The 18,032-nt window shown below is 43.7% G+C and overlaps 1 protein-coding gene across 1 annotated transcript; it reads right to left on the reverse strand.

Annotated features, from left to right (window-relative positions):
* Positions 1-9,274: 9,274 nt before the first annotated feature.
* ESX1 (ESX homeobox 1) lies at positions 9,275-17,548 on the reverse strand. The gene is made up of 5 exons (XM_069867555.1): positions 17,446-17,548; positions 17,156-17,345; positions 17,039-17,084; positions 11,888-12,174; positions 9,275-10,623 (listed from the first exon to the last, which is right to left on the reverse strand). Exons 1-5 carry the CDS (start codon positions 17,543-17,545, stop codon positions 10,398-10,400), a joined length of 849 nt encoding a protein of 282 aa, XP_069723656.1. The 5' UTR covers positions 17,546-17,548; the 3' UTR covers positions 9,275-10,397.
* Between the last annotated feature and the right edge of the window lie 484 nt (positions 17,549-18,032).

Raw genomic sequence — 18,032 nt, forward strand, 5'->3', positions numbered from 1 at the left:
ACTGGCTATGCAGTAGTGGATGGACTGTGTCCTCTGCGAAGAAGCCAGGAAGGGTAGTAAAAGAAGTGAGCTGAACTGGCTCTCTTTAGGAATCAGACTTGCAATGCCATGGCAGAGCTTACTGCCATCTGAGCTTTGTGAATTTTCACGCAGAGCAGCAGAGCAGAGGTGATATATCAAGCGATAATCCAGTGAGAAGGGCTTCTTGAGTCTTGGTTCCGCTCTTTCTGTTGTCTTGGCCCCTCCCGGCTTTGCCAGGAACAATCAGTTGTGTAAGTTGAGAGTGGCTCCAGGTGATGTGGTGTGACTTATGTCTGGGATCGAGCTACCGCGGTGCTGAGGCTCAGGACTGGGGTGACACTGTGAAGTAGCAGGGTGAGTGATGCGCCTCTCCCTGATGAGACTGCGCTTCGCAGACAGGGCAAAGAAGAGTTGCAAAAGGGTGAAATGTCTTGTCTAAGGTGTGTGGAGCTGCAGTGGCAGAGTCAAAAGTAGAATTAGTCTTTCGGAGCCCAGGTGAGTGTCCATCCCGGCCCCTGCACTCTGCTGCATCTCCATCCAGGTGCAGGAAGGTTAGTTCTAGATGATTAAACCATCAGTGCTATTACGACTATAGCCCATTGTGTACACCACAGTTGGACCTGATTGCCAGATCTTTATTACTTCATCAAGAAAGTGGCTTTCCCTCCTCATATTCAGTTTCCCCAGATACCTGAGAGCACTACTTCAGAGGTTTAACTTTTTTATTTTTAAAGTGTTTTTTAAAAAAAAAAACATGTTAAACTTTTCTCATATTAAGATGGGCTGGAGCAGCTAATACAATCTCTTGAGGTAAATAGCTATAAAAACATCAAAGGTTTTGATAACTGTTAGCTGTATATTTTGTAATGCCTATTGTATTTCCATTTTGTTAGTTCTATTTAAAGAGCAGTATTATCATGCCCCATTTCCTGTTAGATAGTTCTATTTGTCTGCTCTACAGGAGGCAGGAGATTTTAGGTCCAAAAGAAATTATCTCTCAGTAAATTACTCGTAACTCCATTACGGAATACTAAGCACTCTCCCTGCACTGTGTGAGCAGCTTGAAGAGATAACATTGCAATTTATTTATTTGTTTTGCCCCATGCATATAGGTGACACATGGACTCATCTGAGCAGAGATGGTGATAACTGACAGGTACATTAGATCAGTCACATATAGCAAAGTTTACTTTGATTATGTAGTAAGTGTCAAGATGTACAGTAGCTGATGTCAGTTTGATCTCTCATGGTATATAATGGCTTGTCTTTTTCGTGGTTGAATGGACACTAATTTTTGTCTAATAAGTAAGCTATCAGTTGAGAGTGTTTTAGAGAGTAGCCGGAGTTTTTTATCCTACTGAAAGGGAAACCATTCGTGAAATTATTTTAAAATTTGTTTGGATTGCTTGTTGTATTCATTTTTCTCCTTCTAAAGTCCCCTGTTTACTCAAGGTACTAAAGGTACAATGTTTTCTAAGGACCTGCTGTGAATCTATTGCATTGCCTATGAGACCTTTCCATATTGAAATAGTAGCGGAGAACAGAATATTTTCTGTCTGTTTTGATGTAAGCTGCCAAACTTCAAAGTCTGAATATAACACCTCTTAAACTTTAAAGGGAGAGAAGAAACAACGTTCTGTTATTATGAACACCATTCCTCTCCCCTTAGGTTACGTAGGAATTATCCAAGCCTATAACTTCGTAAGTCTGTTTTATTATTATGCAGCCATGATTTCAATTGAGCTGTGTTTGTGAAAATAACTTATAAAAATACGTTTCGTAAGGAATAATGCAACTGGTTAATAATTAACTTAAAAAAGCACCCAAAAAACAGAACCACAAAATATCCCTGACGAACTCTGGAAATGAAGGGTGATGTTCTGGATCGTCTAGCATGGCTCAGCCTCCTGGGACAAGGGCAGCTCCAGGGGAGACAAATATTTACAGTGAATAGTATTTTCAACATTTTGGAGAATACGCCAGTTGAACAAAACCCTTTGTAGCTACTACAATTATGGTAGTGATTATTAACATCTTTGAACCCTGTACCATTAGCAGTGTAGTCTGTAGGACCCCAAAGATTCCACTCATGGTTGGATCTTATCTTACGCTTCTTGCTGACAGATTGGGCTAGTTGAGCTCTAATTGAAGTGACCCATGGCTCTTATTCAGCAGGGTGCTGAGGCCTTTGATGCCTGGTATGCGTGGAGCGAGGTATTTTTTTTTTTTTTTCCTTACTTGTACATTTTTTTTCTTGTTTTCCAGTCAAGAAATATGTTGTCTTCTTCGATCATCACTAGTGTATGGGAACTTCCCATAAAAATCACTGGTTCACTGGGGATGCTGGGAAGATTTTACAATGAACGGAGACCACCAGGTCAAATGCAGGGTGTGAGTAACTAGTTTTAAAGTCAAGAGTGGGGATTTTGAGGGGGCTTTTAGGTTTGCTACAATAATCAAAGCTTCCTTTTATTGTCATGTATGTTATCCTTAGAAATGCATTTTTAAGTCTTACTGGACTGGCATTTGTACAGACATCTGAATGACCTGCACTATTTTTTTACTTCTTCCAAAGTTTTCTTCCACAAAGAAAACTGTTGAATGCTTCAGTGTTGAGGCTGTGAATAATTTCACGTATTTGACTGCAGCGTAGATGTACAGAATAAATGTTCTCGAAATGACTCCTTCCTGAGATAAAATTCTGTAAGAGTCATTAATAATGGCCATGTCTGAGCTGCAAACAATAGATTAGGTTCTTCCCTGCCTTCTCTTGGACTTGGAATGAGAAATTGAGATGCAGATTGAGTTCTTAAAACTGAGAATTTTGTGTGCTCTAGTAATTCCTGCGGTTGCTCTTTTATTGTCTTCAATGCTGTGTCTTGGCAGTTCTTAGCACTTGCCATCCACTCTGCTTGAGGTTTTACAGCCAGGGCTGGGCTCAGAGCAGTGCGCTCCCCACAGTCCCAGAGCAGAAACCCTGCTGTGGAGCTGGGAACCGAGCATCAATGTCTTGCATCTGTTCCTCCATCCTCTAAATGTAGCCCCTTCACTCTGTCTTTGCTTAGCTCTCTGCAAAGATGATGAATGCTGATGTGCCATAAACACTGCTAAAACATCAACTGAAAACTTTATTGCTGCAGTCAGCAACTCGTCTGGTAGCTCAGTTTGAGAGAGCACTGACAGGGGTAAGACTTAGATGTTCTGATGAAAGTGTCTCCAGGCTCTTCTCATACATTAACATTGCAGCCTGCTTCACTTCTCTTCCTGTACTCACTTTGGGATATATAGAAAATAAGGCTATAATAATGTTGTCCTTTCTTGTCTTCTTTCACAAACATTAATCCCATGATTTTTTATCAGTGCAAAATAACCCTGGAGATAGGGCAGTCTGTGGATCAGCTTCTATGAAACTAGAAAACTGAAATTATTTTGTTTAATTGTGTGTGAAAGTCAACTTTTGTCAAAATCTCTAGCTGTGACTGGGTACTTACAAAATGCAATGTATTCTTTTCTTTAGCAGATCACCTAAATACATTTTACTAGCAACCCTTTTGAACCAGATGAAACTGTAATTCAAGCTGTCTTGTCTGCTTCTGCTTTAGTTCACAATAATGTCACTATGCTGCTCACACCAAAGACTTAAGTTTTTATCTGTAACAGCTACATTGGGTATTTTGTCCCAGTTTTTCTGCAGATCATTACTGATAAGGTAGCTTTTCTAAAATAAAAAAACCAATCTCCTGTCAGTGTGTATTTTTAATGTAAAAGTTTTGTTACTCCATCTGTGTGACTTTGGAAGATTGGGATGAGCTTGCGGTGACCTCCCACCAGCCATCACAGAGCAATTCTCCAGCCAACAGGCTAAGTTAATCCAGAATACTATGTTGCTTCAAGGAATTATGCCTCGGCATACAGCTTGACTGAACTTCTTCAGTCCTTGAAGGGGAACTTTACATCTTCTAGTAAACCGAATATGTTTAGGGTGAGGGACAGCATGGCCAAGGGGTGAAGAAGGGACAAACAGCTGGAGAGCTGGATTCTGTGGAGCTCTGTGCTGCTGTAAAGTAAGATAATAGCTGCTTTGTGCCGTAATTCCTTCTTCTGCAGTGGGGACAGCCCTGTCCTCGGGGCTGGATGGGGTGGGAGGGGTGTCCAGGACAGTGTCCAGAGCTGGAAGAAGAGTCCAGGCAGCAAGGTGACACGTTGTATATGGGCAGAAGGAACAAATAACCTTAGCTGATGTCAGCCACCTCGTAAGCTGTAGGGACAGAGAAGAGCGACAGAGCTGGTGAGGGGGCTGGAGAACAGGCCTTATGAGGAATGGCTGAGAGAGCTGGGGGTGTTTAGCCTGGAGAAGAGGAGGCTGAGGGGAGACCTCATTGCTCTCTACAACTACCTGAAAGGAGGTTGTGGAGAGGAGGGAGCTGGGCTCTTCTCCCAAGTGACAGGGGACAGGACGAGAGGGAATGGCCTTAAGCTCTGCCAGGGGAGATTTAGGCTGGACATTAGGAAAAAATATTTCACAGGAAGGGTCATTGGGCACTGGCAGAGGCTGCCCAGGGAGGGGGTTGATTCACCTTCCCTGGAGGGGATTTAAGGACGGGTGGACGAGGCACTGAGGGACATGGTTTAGTGATTGATGGGAACGGTTGGACTCGATGATCCGGTGGGTCTTTTCCAACCTGGTTTTTCTATGATTCTATGAAGTTGTAGGTGCACAGATGAGCTTGTGACACATCCCTTCTTGTCAACGTTTATCCTGGTGCTGGTGCCTATAGCCCGATGCAGGCTGCAGAGTCACCTCTGAGGAGAGCTGAGGGGCTCTTCTGTGGCCACGGAGGAATCCCAGGGCAGCTGGTTATCCTGACAGGAACCGCAGCCACGGAGGACGATGCTGGAGCAGAGGAATGTCTCGTGTAGGTCAGTGCAGACTGTAACACAATGCAGAAGCTTGATTTCTTTGTGATCCATGAGCCGCATGAATATAAAGTCTCTAGAAATACCCTGTCCTGAACTACTTTTTTATGCAACTGGGGTGTTGTGCAGCTCAGGCCATTGAAGTACAAGTGGGATGCATATTAGCACATGCTTTTTCCTTCGCGTATGCTGTTCTTACAGCTTCCTGGGAAGTCAGACATTTGCTGCTGAAGTATAGTCACATTGCCAGGGACACACCATACACAATCTCTCTCTTCTTTCTTTTCCTTTTCTTTTCTTTTGGCAATCTAAGCTTTATCTTGTTGTGATCTGTAGTGTTTATGATAGAATTGATAATGAACAAATTGTTAAAAATCTCTAATAGCTAAAAGAAAAGAAACATTCTGTCTTGGGGGAAAACATCTGAAGTTTGGGGGTGTTTCTTCCTTATCTTCCTTTTCCTTTGCTTTTGGGCATCTTTTGCAGGGTGAGCAAGTAGGGGCAAATTATTACCTGGCTGGAGGAGAGAAGAATTTTTACAGAGAACTTCTTCTTTATCTGATTTTGATTTAAGTCAGCAGATCTCTATTTCCATGTGGCAGCGCATTCAGATTTATTGTTCAGAATAATGAAAAAAAAGGTACCATCCCACTCTGTGGTTGGCAAATTTGCAGTGAGGACCCCGTTGCAAGCTGGTGGGTTACATCTCGGATAACTTGAAATAAAGGAGTCACTCACACATTCATAATCAATACAATTACTTCTACTTTACATGAATTAAGCAATTTGTATGGCATTACTGTTTGGGGCATTTGTATCCCTATTCAGAGCACTTCTTCAGTATTTCATCTCCACTGATGGTAAAGGCAGGTGCATGCCAGTTACCCACAAAACCAAAGCAAAGCTCTATAGGGAAACTCTTTTATGTCCATCTAGATTTGAATTTGTAGTCCTTTTCCAATTACTGTGTTAATTGTTTAAGAGATTGCTAGACTAAAAAAGTTTTTAATCACTAATCTGTTTTTGAAAGGAACTTATGGGCTCAAAACCTGAACTACATACTTCTTAAATTAATTTTCTTCATGAATACTTCTTTCTCAATACAGATTTGTGAGTCAGAACACCCTACTGTGCTTGTTTCTTTGTCTTTTCTTCAAACACCTGGCCTATTATTCTGCTTTTTTTTTCCCCACAACAAAATTGCTCTTTCTTTGTAGGCAAGGTTCTGATGATATTATGTCACTGGAAATACGGAAATCTACCCAATATCCCATGTTATCAGAACTGAACTCGGGGCAGAGAACAAACCAAAAAACGTGACAGTTTTCCCAAATGTGAGCACTCCAACAAAAATATAAGGGAGTGTTTCTTGAAGAGATACCCATGTGCTGCAGAATCTTCTAACGAAGCACCTCAAAAAATAGAGACACATTGGGTAATGTCAAGAGGTTTAATTTGGAGATTGAGGTTTTGTTCCCAGTGGGCTGGTGGCTGCAGAAAGTGAATGGGGTTGGGGGTGGTGTATTCATATCATCCGTGCTGCTTTGAAAATCCTCCCCTGCATTTCTGCTTTCAGGAAAACAAGATCAACCCAGTACACAGCCAGGGCCCCAGGCCTGAAACCTATGCCAGGAAACCATCTTGATGTCACCCAGAGAAGAATTAGACTGCAACCCTTCTTTATTCGGTAGAGAGGCATAGGGTCAGATCTTGCAGTCTTAATCCAGATTGGTGCAGGCTTTGCCTAAATTAAACTAAAGAATTTGGTGCGTAAGGCAAGATAAAGTGTTGGGAAATAATGGCAACATTCAGTGTGAGAAAGTCTCTGTAAATGGCTGGACTGCTGGGAGTGTGGGATGGTGCTCTCCTCGTTGCCCTGAGAAAAGCTAGGAAAGAAAATGTCCCTGCTTGGCTTGTGGTAAGAGTATTCACCCATGTGTGGATAAGAAACTACGCTGAAGGTTTCTCAGTTAAACGCTCCTCAACTTTTTTAAAATATAATTTTAATACTATGTCCATAATAGCTTGTAATTAAGCCTCTTTATTTAAACAGTTAAAATAGACTGAATAAGTAAACCTTCTTCCCTTGATGTGGTATTTCATTCTAAGATAGTAATAATTAACATAAAAAGCTCATTGAGTTTTGGTAACAGACATGCTCTGGTTCCTAGGCTGAGTGTTGTCCTGTGTATTTATTTTCATGGTATCATTAGGTCTCTCAGCTGGCTACTCAATTCACGTGAAAGAATGGAAATTTCTTGGAAGGACTCATTAAAACAGAAAAAATTATATCAGCTTAAAGAAAACCTCTCTGCATTTCAAAGTGAAAGCAGATGATTTTTCATGGAAAGGGTGATTGGGCACTGGCAGAGGCTGCCCAGGGAGGGGGTTGAGTCACCTTCCCTGGAGGTGTTTAAGGGACGGGTGGACGAGGCGCTGAGGGACATGGTTTAGTGTTTGATAGGGATGGTTGGACTTGATGATCCGGTGGGTCTTTTCCAACCTGGTGATTCTATGATTCTGTGAAACATCAGTAAGCTGTATTCTCTAACTGTACCCGATGGGAAAAGCTGATGATTGCAGACACCACAAAATAGGCAATGGACTTACTGTTGTGGTTCTGTATCAAATAGGACAGAGTAGCTCGAAGCCAGAGCATCATGTGTAAATACACACCAGGGTGGAGGCTGCCCCTGCCTTGGTGTGACCACGTCAGGAGAAACAGAGACCACAGCTTGGAGTGGTTGGGGAGTTGATACCATGCAAGTGCTTGCCTGCAGTTTCAGTTGGAGAGGAAGGTGTGTAGGAGGAAGGTTGCCTTCTTTTAAGGAGAGTTAGGAAAGACCAACAGCAAGTCAGCCTGGCAATGTTTTAGGAGCCAACCCTGCTGTCCAGCCCCAGCAGTTCCCAGAGTGGTGTTGAAGTGGCTCGGTGCTGGGTAGAGGTGGCAGCTCCCAGCTCTGGCGTTAGCTGTAGTGCAAATGAGTGGAGTTACTTGCCTCTGTGTGTTAGTTGCTGTGCCTGAAATTATTTTTGTCCTTAGCTTTCAACTTTGTTGAAAGATGAAAGTTCTGTCTGCTGTAATTGCTGAAATGAAGGGAATTTTAGATTGTGAATTTGATACACCACCCACTCACCTCACACCCCACCTCCCTAAGTGAGATCTCTGTGGTCCTCTGGTCAATGGTGATGATTTTGGGGATTACATAGGACCTACTATTTCATGCAAAGTATTAAAACACCCTTTCGCACTTATTTTTCACGTGCTGCTTCTAGTGAATTTTCCTAGGAATCTAATTTGCCAAAAATACCTAGGTTTTATTTTTACTGCAGAGTTCTTTTCTGAATGGCTCATGGCAAATGCAGAACAGTTTCTGCTACTTTAAATGAAACAGTGACACAGCCTCCTTTGCTGCAGAACCTCATTGCATTGCAAGAGATACGCTGATGGCAAGGAAAGATGCCACAGAGCTTGTACAGAATACAACCAGTTGTGTAATGGCTGTTTTCAAGCCATTAACCTACTTAAAAGGTTAATTTGGAACAAACTCAGTGACTGAGTGGATACCCTGTCGTGCTGCCAGTTGGCAGCCTGGGCCACGAGAGTGAATTGGTGGAAGCAAATAGCTGTTGTACAAGAAACACATTCAAACTTCCTGTGAGAGGTCCTGGTTACATCACTTCCCCGGTCTCCTGCTGCTTGTCCCACAGTGCAGGCCTAGTGTAACTTGGGTAGAAAACTTGCTTTTCCTAACACTAAACCAGCACCTTCTCCTACCTGTGCTAACAACAAGGTCTATCAGCCCAGAAATACTTCCAGTGTTGGGGTAGGTTATGACTCGAACAGTCAGTTATTAGTATTTCAGAGGAAAAGAGATCTGTCAGACCCAGGAGCTTGTCTGTCATGTACCCAAGTACAAGCTCAGACGAGTCTACAGAAGCAGCAGTGAGGTATCTGGAGCTCTGCACTCAAAACTCTAGCCTTGAAAACATCTGTGCAGTTTTAAGAGTGGTCCCAGAGTTGCTTTGAGAAAGAAGTTCTAAAATATACAAACTCTCTTCAGTGTGAATGCAAGAGCTTGAGAAAAGTCTTGAGGAACCAGGTAGTATTAATGAAGAGCTTCATGTTGTCCCATCTACCCACGGAAACACAGCTTGCTCGGACTGCCGCTACAGATGTGGGAAAGGTAATCTTCACGTGTAGTCAGCTGTTGGCCTTCCTTTCGTAATTGCTAAGCAACAATTAGCACTTGTTTAACTCTTACCATTTGCACAGTGTGCAATTGTTTAATCAGTCCTCACAACAGCCCTGTGAGGTAGGCGAGTAAGCCACAAAAGGAGGTTACTTCTTTCTCTCACTTTATGCAACAGCATCAGACCTGTAGGCGAGACAGTGATTCCTAGACCCATTCCCCAGATGGGGGAGTTCAGCAAAAACTTTAAAACGACCTGTTTGAGGCTAGAAAGGGAGTCCAGGATTTTGATGAACTGTAGGCTCCTGTTCAGTAAAGCCTGTTCTCACTCATTCCAACATCAGTCCAAGAAGAATTTAATGCTTCACATTTAGTTTTCTCTTAAGTTCTGAACCGACTCAAGGCATGAAATGTCTGGAAATGTGCAGTTAATCTGTTAACTTATTGGTCTGGTCAGACGTGCCAGTAATCATGCTAAAAGTATACAGCAACCTCATATTTAAAGCTATGAGCTAATTATTGGTACGTATATACACACACAGAGAACCACACACAATTTACTGTACATGGATAACCAGCTTTCACAGGATACAGTTTTCATATACAAAGATTGAATTTTTTTTAATTATTAAAACATTGCCACCCTGAACATAAAACGAACATTTATTTTCAGTTTGAAACAAAGTATTTTTTATACAAACCTAGTTCTGAATCAAAAGCCTACAATGAAAATAGTCCCCACCTCATTCCTGCTAAGTTTGTCTAAAATGCGATTCCGCTGGCATTTGCACTTCAACGTGAAGCATGGTCTCAAAGTTAGTAACCGTGTACTGATGCTCACATCTCAGGTACTACATGGAAGAGCTCCTCCTGAGAAGTTAGTTAAGAGTGGCTGAGAAAACTGAAGTTATTCCTGCAAAGAATTTTGAACCTTTGGACTAGCATCTGGTGAGTCTGGGGATTTCCAAGCTTCGGTTCCACGTCAACCTGAATTGCAAAGATGAAATAGTTCCTGCTCCTGTTCTTGCAGTGTCAGAAATGATGCAAGCCAACTTACTACCTGATTTCATGTTTAAATGAAGGAAACCAGCCTTTAGCGGGGTTATTTCCTTTCAGTTCGTTACTGAAGAATGAGAAACTACAGCTCTGTGTGTGTGTGTGTATGTGTTTTTGCTTTCTATTTTTAAATGTGTCTCTCAAACGGGAGCTACTTATTGGAGAGGTCATTCACTTCCCCCTCTGTGGCTGTAGTCTGTGGGAGAGCTCCTAACAAAGTTCTTTGTTAGTGTTTGTAAGACTGGAGATGAGGTTTAATTGAGGGATTTGTGCTGAATGTTCTTTCGCTTTGAGTCTTAGTGCTGCAATGCTTGACGTTTTCCTTTCAACTGCTGCTGGATCAGTGAAGGCAGTAAGAGCAGGGTCTGACGGGGGTCCAGGAGCTTTCATGAGCACTGAAGCTGTTGTCATGAGAGGATTTAAAGCATTGAGAAACCTGTGTTTGAAAGAAGTCAATATTATCCAAATTAAGAATTGTTTCGGAGAACAAGTACTTACTGAGTTGCAGCTTGACCCACCCAAAATATTAGGGAAAAAAAGTGCGAAAATTATCAGTTTCTCCCAAAGGTATATTTTGTTTTCCAGAATGTTTTTTAGCTTTATTTTGCTCTATAGTGTCTTACCCTTAAAAAACAATCAAAAATCACCACCCCAAATTAAAATCCAAACAATTTTACCTAAAATAAATAAGAGATATGATCTGACATGGCATGCAGATACCTAGAACAGCAACCATTTGCTTCACTCCTAATGCTAAATCCTTTCTAAACAAACCTTGGATACTGTAGATCAGCCTATTCCATGAAAGCAATAAACCACTTCATCAAAAGACCAATTTATGTGGCTGTTAATGCAGCCAATTTGTTCAGACAATTTTTTCCATGTGAAAAGTGGCATTTGTCTGTCTTTTAATGTTGAACTATGATACAGGCTATAATTTCAGCAAGAGAAGAGTGCTATCTTCTTTTATATATATGTATCTACACACCTATTCCATGTGTGCGCGCACACACACTAAACACATACTGTTTTTTCATATCTTATGGGGGCTCTAGAGCAGCAGCAGCATTTTGCTGACAAATTTCAGGTTGCTGGGTGAGAAAGCCTAGACAGCAGGCTTGGCTGAAAGGAATTGCTGGAGTTCTAGGTGTCTGGTAGCAGAAAGAGAGAAGGTGGCTCGATGGGGATTTGTTCTAAGTGTTGACAGCACCTCGTCTGCCAAGGGCTTTTAGTAGGACACGTCCGAATCACAAGATCTCTCTGGAGCTGTGTCACTCCTGCTCCCGGCCTCCTGAGAAGAAGTGTCCAATACTTTTATTCTATCAAATCACCTACAAGCCACGTCTGTCTACAGTCACATCTTTGTGGTGTTTAACCTGCGTCAGCCTGTGAGATAAGGATGGAGCTGGAGCCACCAGCAGATTACAGCATCCTCTGTGAAGACTATGGGAACATAACTTCAGTAAGCATGCACAATTGTTCTTCAAAGAGCAATTACATGTTAAGTTTCTACTAGCATGGCTTAAAACTAAATCTTTCTATTCCTAATCAAGTGATCCTATACAGGAACTAACCCTATTTTAGTAAGTTTATTTATCATTTAGGATATTTGCTGAGAACATGTGAGCATCAAACTACTAAAAATGCAGCATTTTTTTAACAGTTTTGAGATTTAGAAAAAAAAAAAATCAATTCTGTACCTTCCAAACTGTGGATTTAAAATAGGATTTCTGAAGAGAGAAGTCCAGGTAAGGCTGCTGAGGCCAAAAGGCCCTAATGTTGAAGGACTAAACGCTGGAGACACAGATGGCATGGCCAATGTTGAAAGAGGCATTGACCTCCACGTGTGATCTAGGAGGGGAGAGTGGCTCAGTGGAACATCCAAAAATAGACCAAGTGGGTGCGTTAAGGAGATTCCTGGAACAGTCCCCAGAATTTCATTTTTTTCACGTTTCCTCCACTTTGCCCTTCTGTTTTGGAACCAGACCTTCAATAAAAATTATAAAGGCATTAGCTGAACTTACTGTGCAGTTTGTCTTACCATCTACTACTGCATGCAGTGCTACAGGCAGCAAAATATTTACTGTTAAATGAAAAAACACTTCTTTAATACTAAAGATCCATTCATAAATGCCTCAGTGAGTTTATTACAAAATAAATCGGATACAAATATTGTAAATTTGACTACTCTAGCTCTGGTTGAATAGTCCCATGTATTTTAAAGCCATTGTAATATATAAATCTATCACCTGAGAACTCATGATCTGTTCTTAAAGATGATCATTCCTTCTTTCATAAGCTATTTATTGAAAATTAGATTTCCACAAAGCCATTCAAGAGGTGGCTACTTCTGCACAGACACCTCAGGAAGCAACTTAATGAAGATTATAAGAGTAACTAGGCCAAATATATGGTGTGTGCTTTTTATCTTGATAGCTGGACCATACGTTTTTATACAGAGAATTCCTAAGTAAAATGAGAAGCTTTTGATGAATATGAACAGCATATATTTACATGAAAGTGATAAACTGAATTGCAGTGAAAGCCAATACTAAACTAGAAAATCTAGTAAACGGTATTAGAACAGGATATCAAGCTGTTCCTAAAAGGGCTTCAGCTTGTGTTGGTTTTGTGTAGTAAGCTGTTGAGTCTACTGCCTCTTTAAGCCTGACTAGTCATTACTTTAGCTCATTAAACTTCTTTTAAAGACTTTAGTCAATCAAATCTACAGACTGAAAAACTGACTCCTCAAGCTCTTATTCTGTAGCATTCATTAAGCGCAACCTTTCAGACCCAGGATGGTGGCAGAGGGTAGAGTGAAGAGCATCAGCTCTAAATCAAGGGAGGGGGGACCTAAACCAAGGACATTTAAAAATGGATGTTGCCAACAATCCCAAATATTTATAAGTGGAGCCTAGCATAGATCTCATAGAAGACTACCAACTCAAAATTTTTAGTGTTTTCTATGAAAATGAAGTCCAATTAAAAAGGCAGTGAACTGCCTTACACTGCAGATATGCAGATAAAGCCTTTCCTAAAAAAGGATAAAGCCTTTCCTAAAAACAAATAAAACAAGTGCTGCACAGGTATTAATTTCCTTACTACATTTTAGCATGGCTCTTCAATCCATTCTTCATAAAGAAGCCTAACGTGGAATGAGGTGTCTGCTTTCTTGGTCCTAAAGCAAATCCAATTGATCACTCAGACATGCACTCTGGCCGCAAAATAACTTTTTTAATGTTACAGGTTTACTACCAATCATATTTAGCCATCTCTCAGATTTTATATTTATTAAACTGGAAGGAAATACCAGCATTGCTGACTAGTAATTATCTTTACAAAACAAAAAAGCTGGCTTTCAGTTCCTTACCAGTACAAACTCATCAACAGAAGGGATAAAAGGGGCAAAGTCATGCCTCATACCTTACACTGACATGACAAACAGCTTTCAAAATTTAGTGACTACGTTACAGTTGTTAACATTCAGATTAGTCATCTTTAGTTATGCAGTTTTCCTTTGCTTCCAATAAAAGGCTTAGCTTGCCTTAACTCTATTTTCAGACACAGCTGAAGTGCCAAACTAAATATAAGAGAAATTGCTATACTCCTCTTAAGATTTTTTTTTGGTATGACTATAATATCAGTGGAAAAAATACATTAATGCTCAAGGATGAGCTTTAAACTGTCAAGTTTGAATTGTATGCTAAATATTAACCAGATTATTTTTGTAATTACTAGCACCACAAAACTGATGAGAAATCTAGGACTTTAAAAAATAAAAAAAAAGGTGAGTGTGTAAAATTTGATAGCTTTCTTACTTTAATTTTCTTTAAAAATGTATCCTATTTAACTAATATAATACTTAATGAAGACAAAAAGACACATATATATGACTACTTGTAACGTGTTTCTGCTGTAGCCGAGTACAGGAGCATGACCAGAAAATATGACAAGGATGCTTAGATCAGTTATAGTTGTAAGCTAATGTTTTAACACTGATGGAGTTTATGGTACTGAAATACCCAGGTAACGTTTCACTTCTCTCATGAAGAAAACAGAATATTCCTTTAACTTTTTCTTATTTTCCTCCCTTCCTAACAATATGAATTATGAGAAGCAGAATGGCAACAACAGATGCGAATGCTATTGAAGAGCATCCCAGCATGGCTTCAGATTACGAGAAGGTTTTGTAGACTCTCAGACTCCCCCTTTCCCAAGGTAAGGCAGAACACAAAGATTCTTGTTCCCAGCTCCCTTCCTCGAGCAAATAATGGAGGTTGGCTGAGGGGGATCTCTTTAAAGTGATGATGAAATGAGAATATGTTTATAGGCGTTTTTTTTCTTATTTGTTCATTGTCATGTAAAGCTGAAAATGCAAGAGTGAGGGGCAGCATAGTGGCTGGCATCCACTTCAGCTGGGTGACAGAGGGTTCTTGCCAGAGAAGCAGATCTCAATTTGAAAACACACTGAGGTGAAGAAATGATCTGATTTCATTTGGCAAGAATAATTAGTTTCCTTGGTTTATACTTGAGTAAATAAAATGATACTTTAGAGAGAAGTATGGAAGTTTTCCTTTCACACAGGACACTGTACTAAGAAACTATGAGTATGGGCATATGAGGCAAGTATTTGGGAGTTAAGATAATTTGAGTACAGTACTTCACCATCTATATAGTAGCTGTTCCTATGCATCCTCTTACCTCCAGGCTAAGTTGTTTCCCATCTTCCACAAGACAAGAACACAAACATAGGCAGAGGCACTGAGCGCTGGAGGCTCGCCCTGAGCAAACTGTGCTGACTGTCCTCACGCTTAGGAGACATTTATTAAGCTATGACAAGGAGTAAGAAGGTGCAAGGAACAGCTCTCTCTGTTCCTTCCATCCACCAGGGATGCTATTTCACTTGTTAATTCCTTTTTCACCCCACCAAACCTAAACATTTCCATTTTTTTTAGATGAGTTAGTAGGAGAAGAGTTCTTCTTTGTCATCAACCATTGCACTACTCCTTCACAGGTCAAATGGACCACAGAGCAAGTACCCCACAAATCAAATGTAACAGGTAACTTCACAGCTTTTCACCTATGTCCTTTCCACTGGTAGATGCCATAGTTGTCAGATATTGAGATATTTCAATGAGTAAGTATTTTAGTGATTGTTGGTGGTAGGGGGAATCCACAAGTCCACAAAAGAGAGACGAAAATACATCTAACAATTCTCAGTTAAGTCAATTATGAAGTACCATTCCTACTTCTAAGGCCTTTTCTGAAGACAGGGTGTATTTAAATAAAAATCTAAAAAAACTTTTAGCTTTACAGACATCAGCTGGTGGGAACCATCTCAGCGACTGAAGTAATGACAATGTATACAGGCAAAGATCTGGCATCAGCAGTGACAGAGCTTTGCAAAAGTAAGTAGGGCTGTCATGCTGAGCAGCTGCACCAGTTCTCAGCCTTTCACAAGTATCCACGTACCCAGAGCTGTGCTGGAGCTGTAGTTCAGTCCACATCCAATACACAGCACAAGCCAAATTTAGCACAATCGTCATTCTGAGCTTAAAAATACTCTGAAAGCCTTCATACCTTCTCAAACAACTTTTTTTTTTTTTAAAAAAAAAGCTAATCTTTCTGTATGAAAAAGGCATTCTAGCTTAAACAAGAGATCAATCTAAAGAAACTGCTTCTGAAGCGGTGTTGTTAAGCATGAGTGCTCAGATTCAGGAAAAGTGATTAGGGTCACTATTAGTTTAAGAAAACTGCAGGCTATGAGATGGTAGTGTTGGTTTCTGTACGCTCAAGTTCTATGGGCTTTCCAGTCATTATGTCCCAGCTGGGCTGCAGCATTCCCCGGGACAGTGTGCAACTGTCAGACCAATGTCAAATTACTCCTCTACTTGTTTTATCCCGTCTTTTAGATGCGTGACTGTTTTATTTAGCTAAGTTAGGGCCAGAAAAGTTTGTAAATGTCTCTGAAGCCCTGCTAAATAACTCGGGATGTCTCACCAACCCCCTCACTTGCTGTAAAGCAACTAATTTTTTAAATACTGTTTTTATCATCACAAACCCTAGGAGCCAAAGCCTTCCTTCAGACCCCCGGAGATGGCAAACGTGAGTGTGAAGCGCAACCTGGGAACGTTTCTAGGATGCTGTCTGTCTCTTCCTATCCCACTCGCCCATGTCCCAGTCCTCCCAGGCCCACCCAGCACCCCGCATCCCGCATCCTGCGACCACTGCCTTCTCGCCCAGCCTGGGGCTCAGTCCGAGCGGTGTTTGTACCGGGCACTGCGTGCATTGACAGCAACGTGCCCTGCGGGATGCGGGCACCGGGCACTGCAGGCACACCGAGGGACGTGCGGATGGAGGGATGCGGGTGCACCGAGGGATGTGTGGCCAGAGGGATGTGTGGATCAAGGGGTTCAAGTGCACTGAGGGATGTGTGGACCGGGCACACCGAGGGCGCACTGAGGGATGAGAGCACACCAAGGGATGAGCAGACGGACGGATGCAGGTGCATCGAGGGATGAGGGCGAACCGAGGGGTGTGGGCGCACTGAGGGATGTGGGCTCACTAAGGGATGCGGGGAGGGATGCGCAGACCGAAGGATGTGGGCTCACTGAGGGATGCACAGACCGAGGGATGCGGGTGCACCGGGGGATGCAGGAGCACTGAGGGATGCATGGACCAGGCGCACCGAGGGTTGCGCAGACCGGGGGATGCGGGAGCACCGAGGGGTGAGGCCACAGCGAGGGATGCGCGGACCAGGCGCACGGAGGGATGCGCAGACGGAGGGATGCGGGCGCCCCGAGGGATGCGCAGACGGGGAGGGACGAGCCGTCGGGCGGCCCCGCACTCACCTGCACGCGGGCTTCGGTCAGGTCGAGGCGCACGGCCAGCTCCTCTCTGCGGGGCGGGACAGCGTTAGCCCCGGTGCCCCGCGGCGGCCCCGCCGCCCCTTCCCTCCCTCCTTCTACCTGGTGAACACGTCGGGGTAGTGGGACTTGCGGAAGGCGCGCTCCAGCTCCTCCAGCTGGAAGGTGCTGAACGTGGTGCGGTAGCGCCGCTGCTTCCTCTTGAGCGGCCCCGGAGCCTCGGTCGCCGCCGGCGGCTGCTCCGCGGGGCCCCGAGCGCGGCCGGGACGCGGCGTTGCCGCTCGCTGCTCGCCTGCGGGGAGAGAAGCGCCGAGTTACCGGAGCCGGAGATGGGTGTGTGTGTGTGTGTGCAGGCGGGCGGCTCCCCCGCGGGCAGCCCCGGCGCCCCTCACCGTGCCGCCCCGCCGCGGGGCCCCGGGCCAGGATGCTGTCGATGAAATAGGAGGTGAGGAGGTGCAGAGCCGGCGGGGCGGCGGGGGTCGCGCTCTGCATCGCGCCGGGGCTGCGGGCGGGCGGGGACCCCGCGACGCCGCGGGTTTTATCGGCGGGGGCAGCGCCGGCTCCGCGCCCCGGCATTAGCATTTCATTAGCGCTGGCGTCAAGGCCGGGGGTGGGACGGGCGGAGAAGCCGCCCGCACGGGGATGCCTCCCCGCCTCCGGGCCCCAGCCGCCAGCCCAGCCCCGCTCCCGGCACCGCACAACTCCCTAAAGTCTCCTTCGAGGCATCCCCGCAGGGATGCGGGAGAGGCTGCACCGGGATACCCACAGGGATGTGGGAGAGACCGCCCCAGGATCCCCGCAGGGGTGCCCGCAGGGATGCGGGAGAGGCTGTCCCGGTATCCTCGCAGAGATCCTCGCAGGGATGCGGGAGAGGCTGTCCCGGGATCCTCGCAGAGATGCGGGAGAGGCTGCACCGGGATCCCCGCTGGGATGCGGGAGAGGCTATCCCGGGATGCCCGCAGGGATGCAGGAGAGGCTG

Source organism: Phaenicophaeus curvirostris, chromosome 13 (genome assembly GCF_032191515.1).
Source record: "Phaenicophaeus curvirostris isolate KB17595 chromosome 13, BPBGC_Pcur_1.0, whole genome shotgun sequence".
NCBI lineage: Eukaryota > Metazoa > Chordata > Aves > Cuculiformes > Cuculidae > Phaenicophaeus > Phaenicophaeus curvirostris.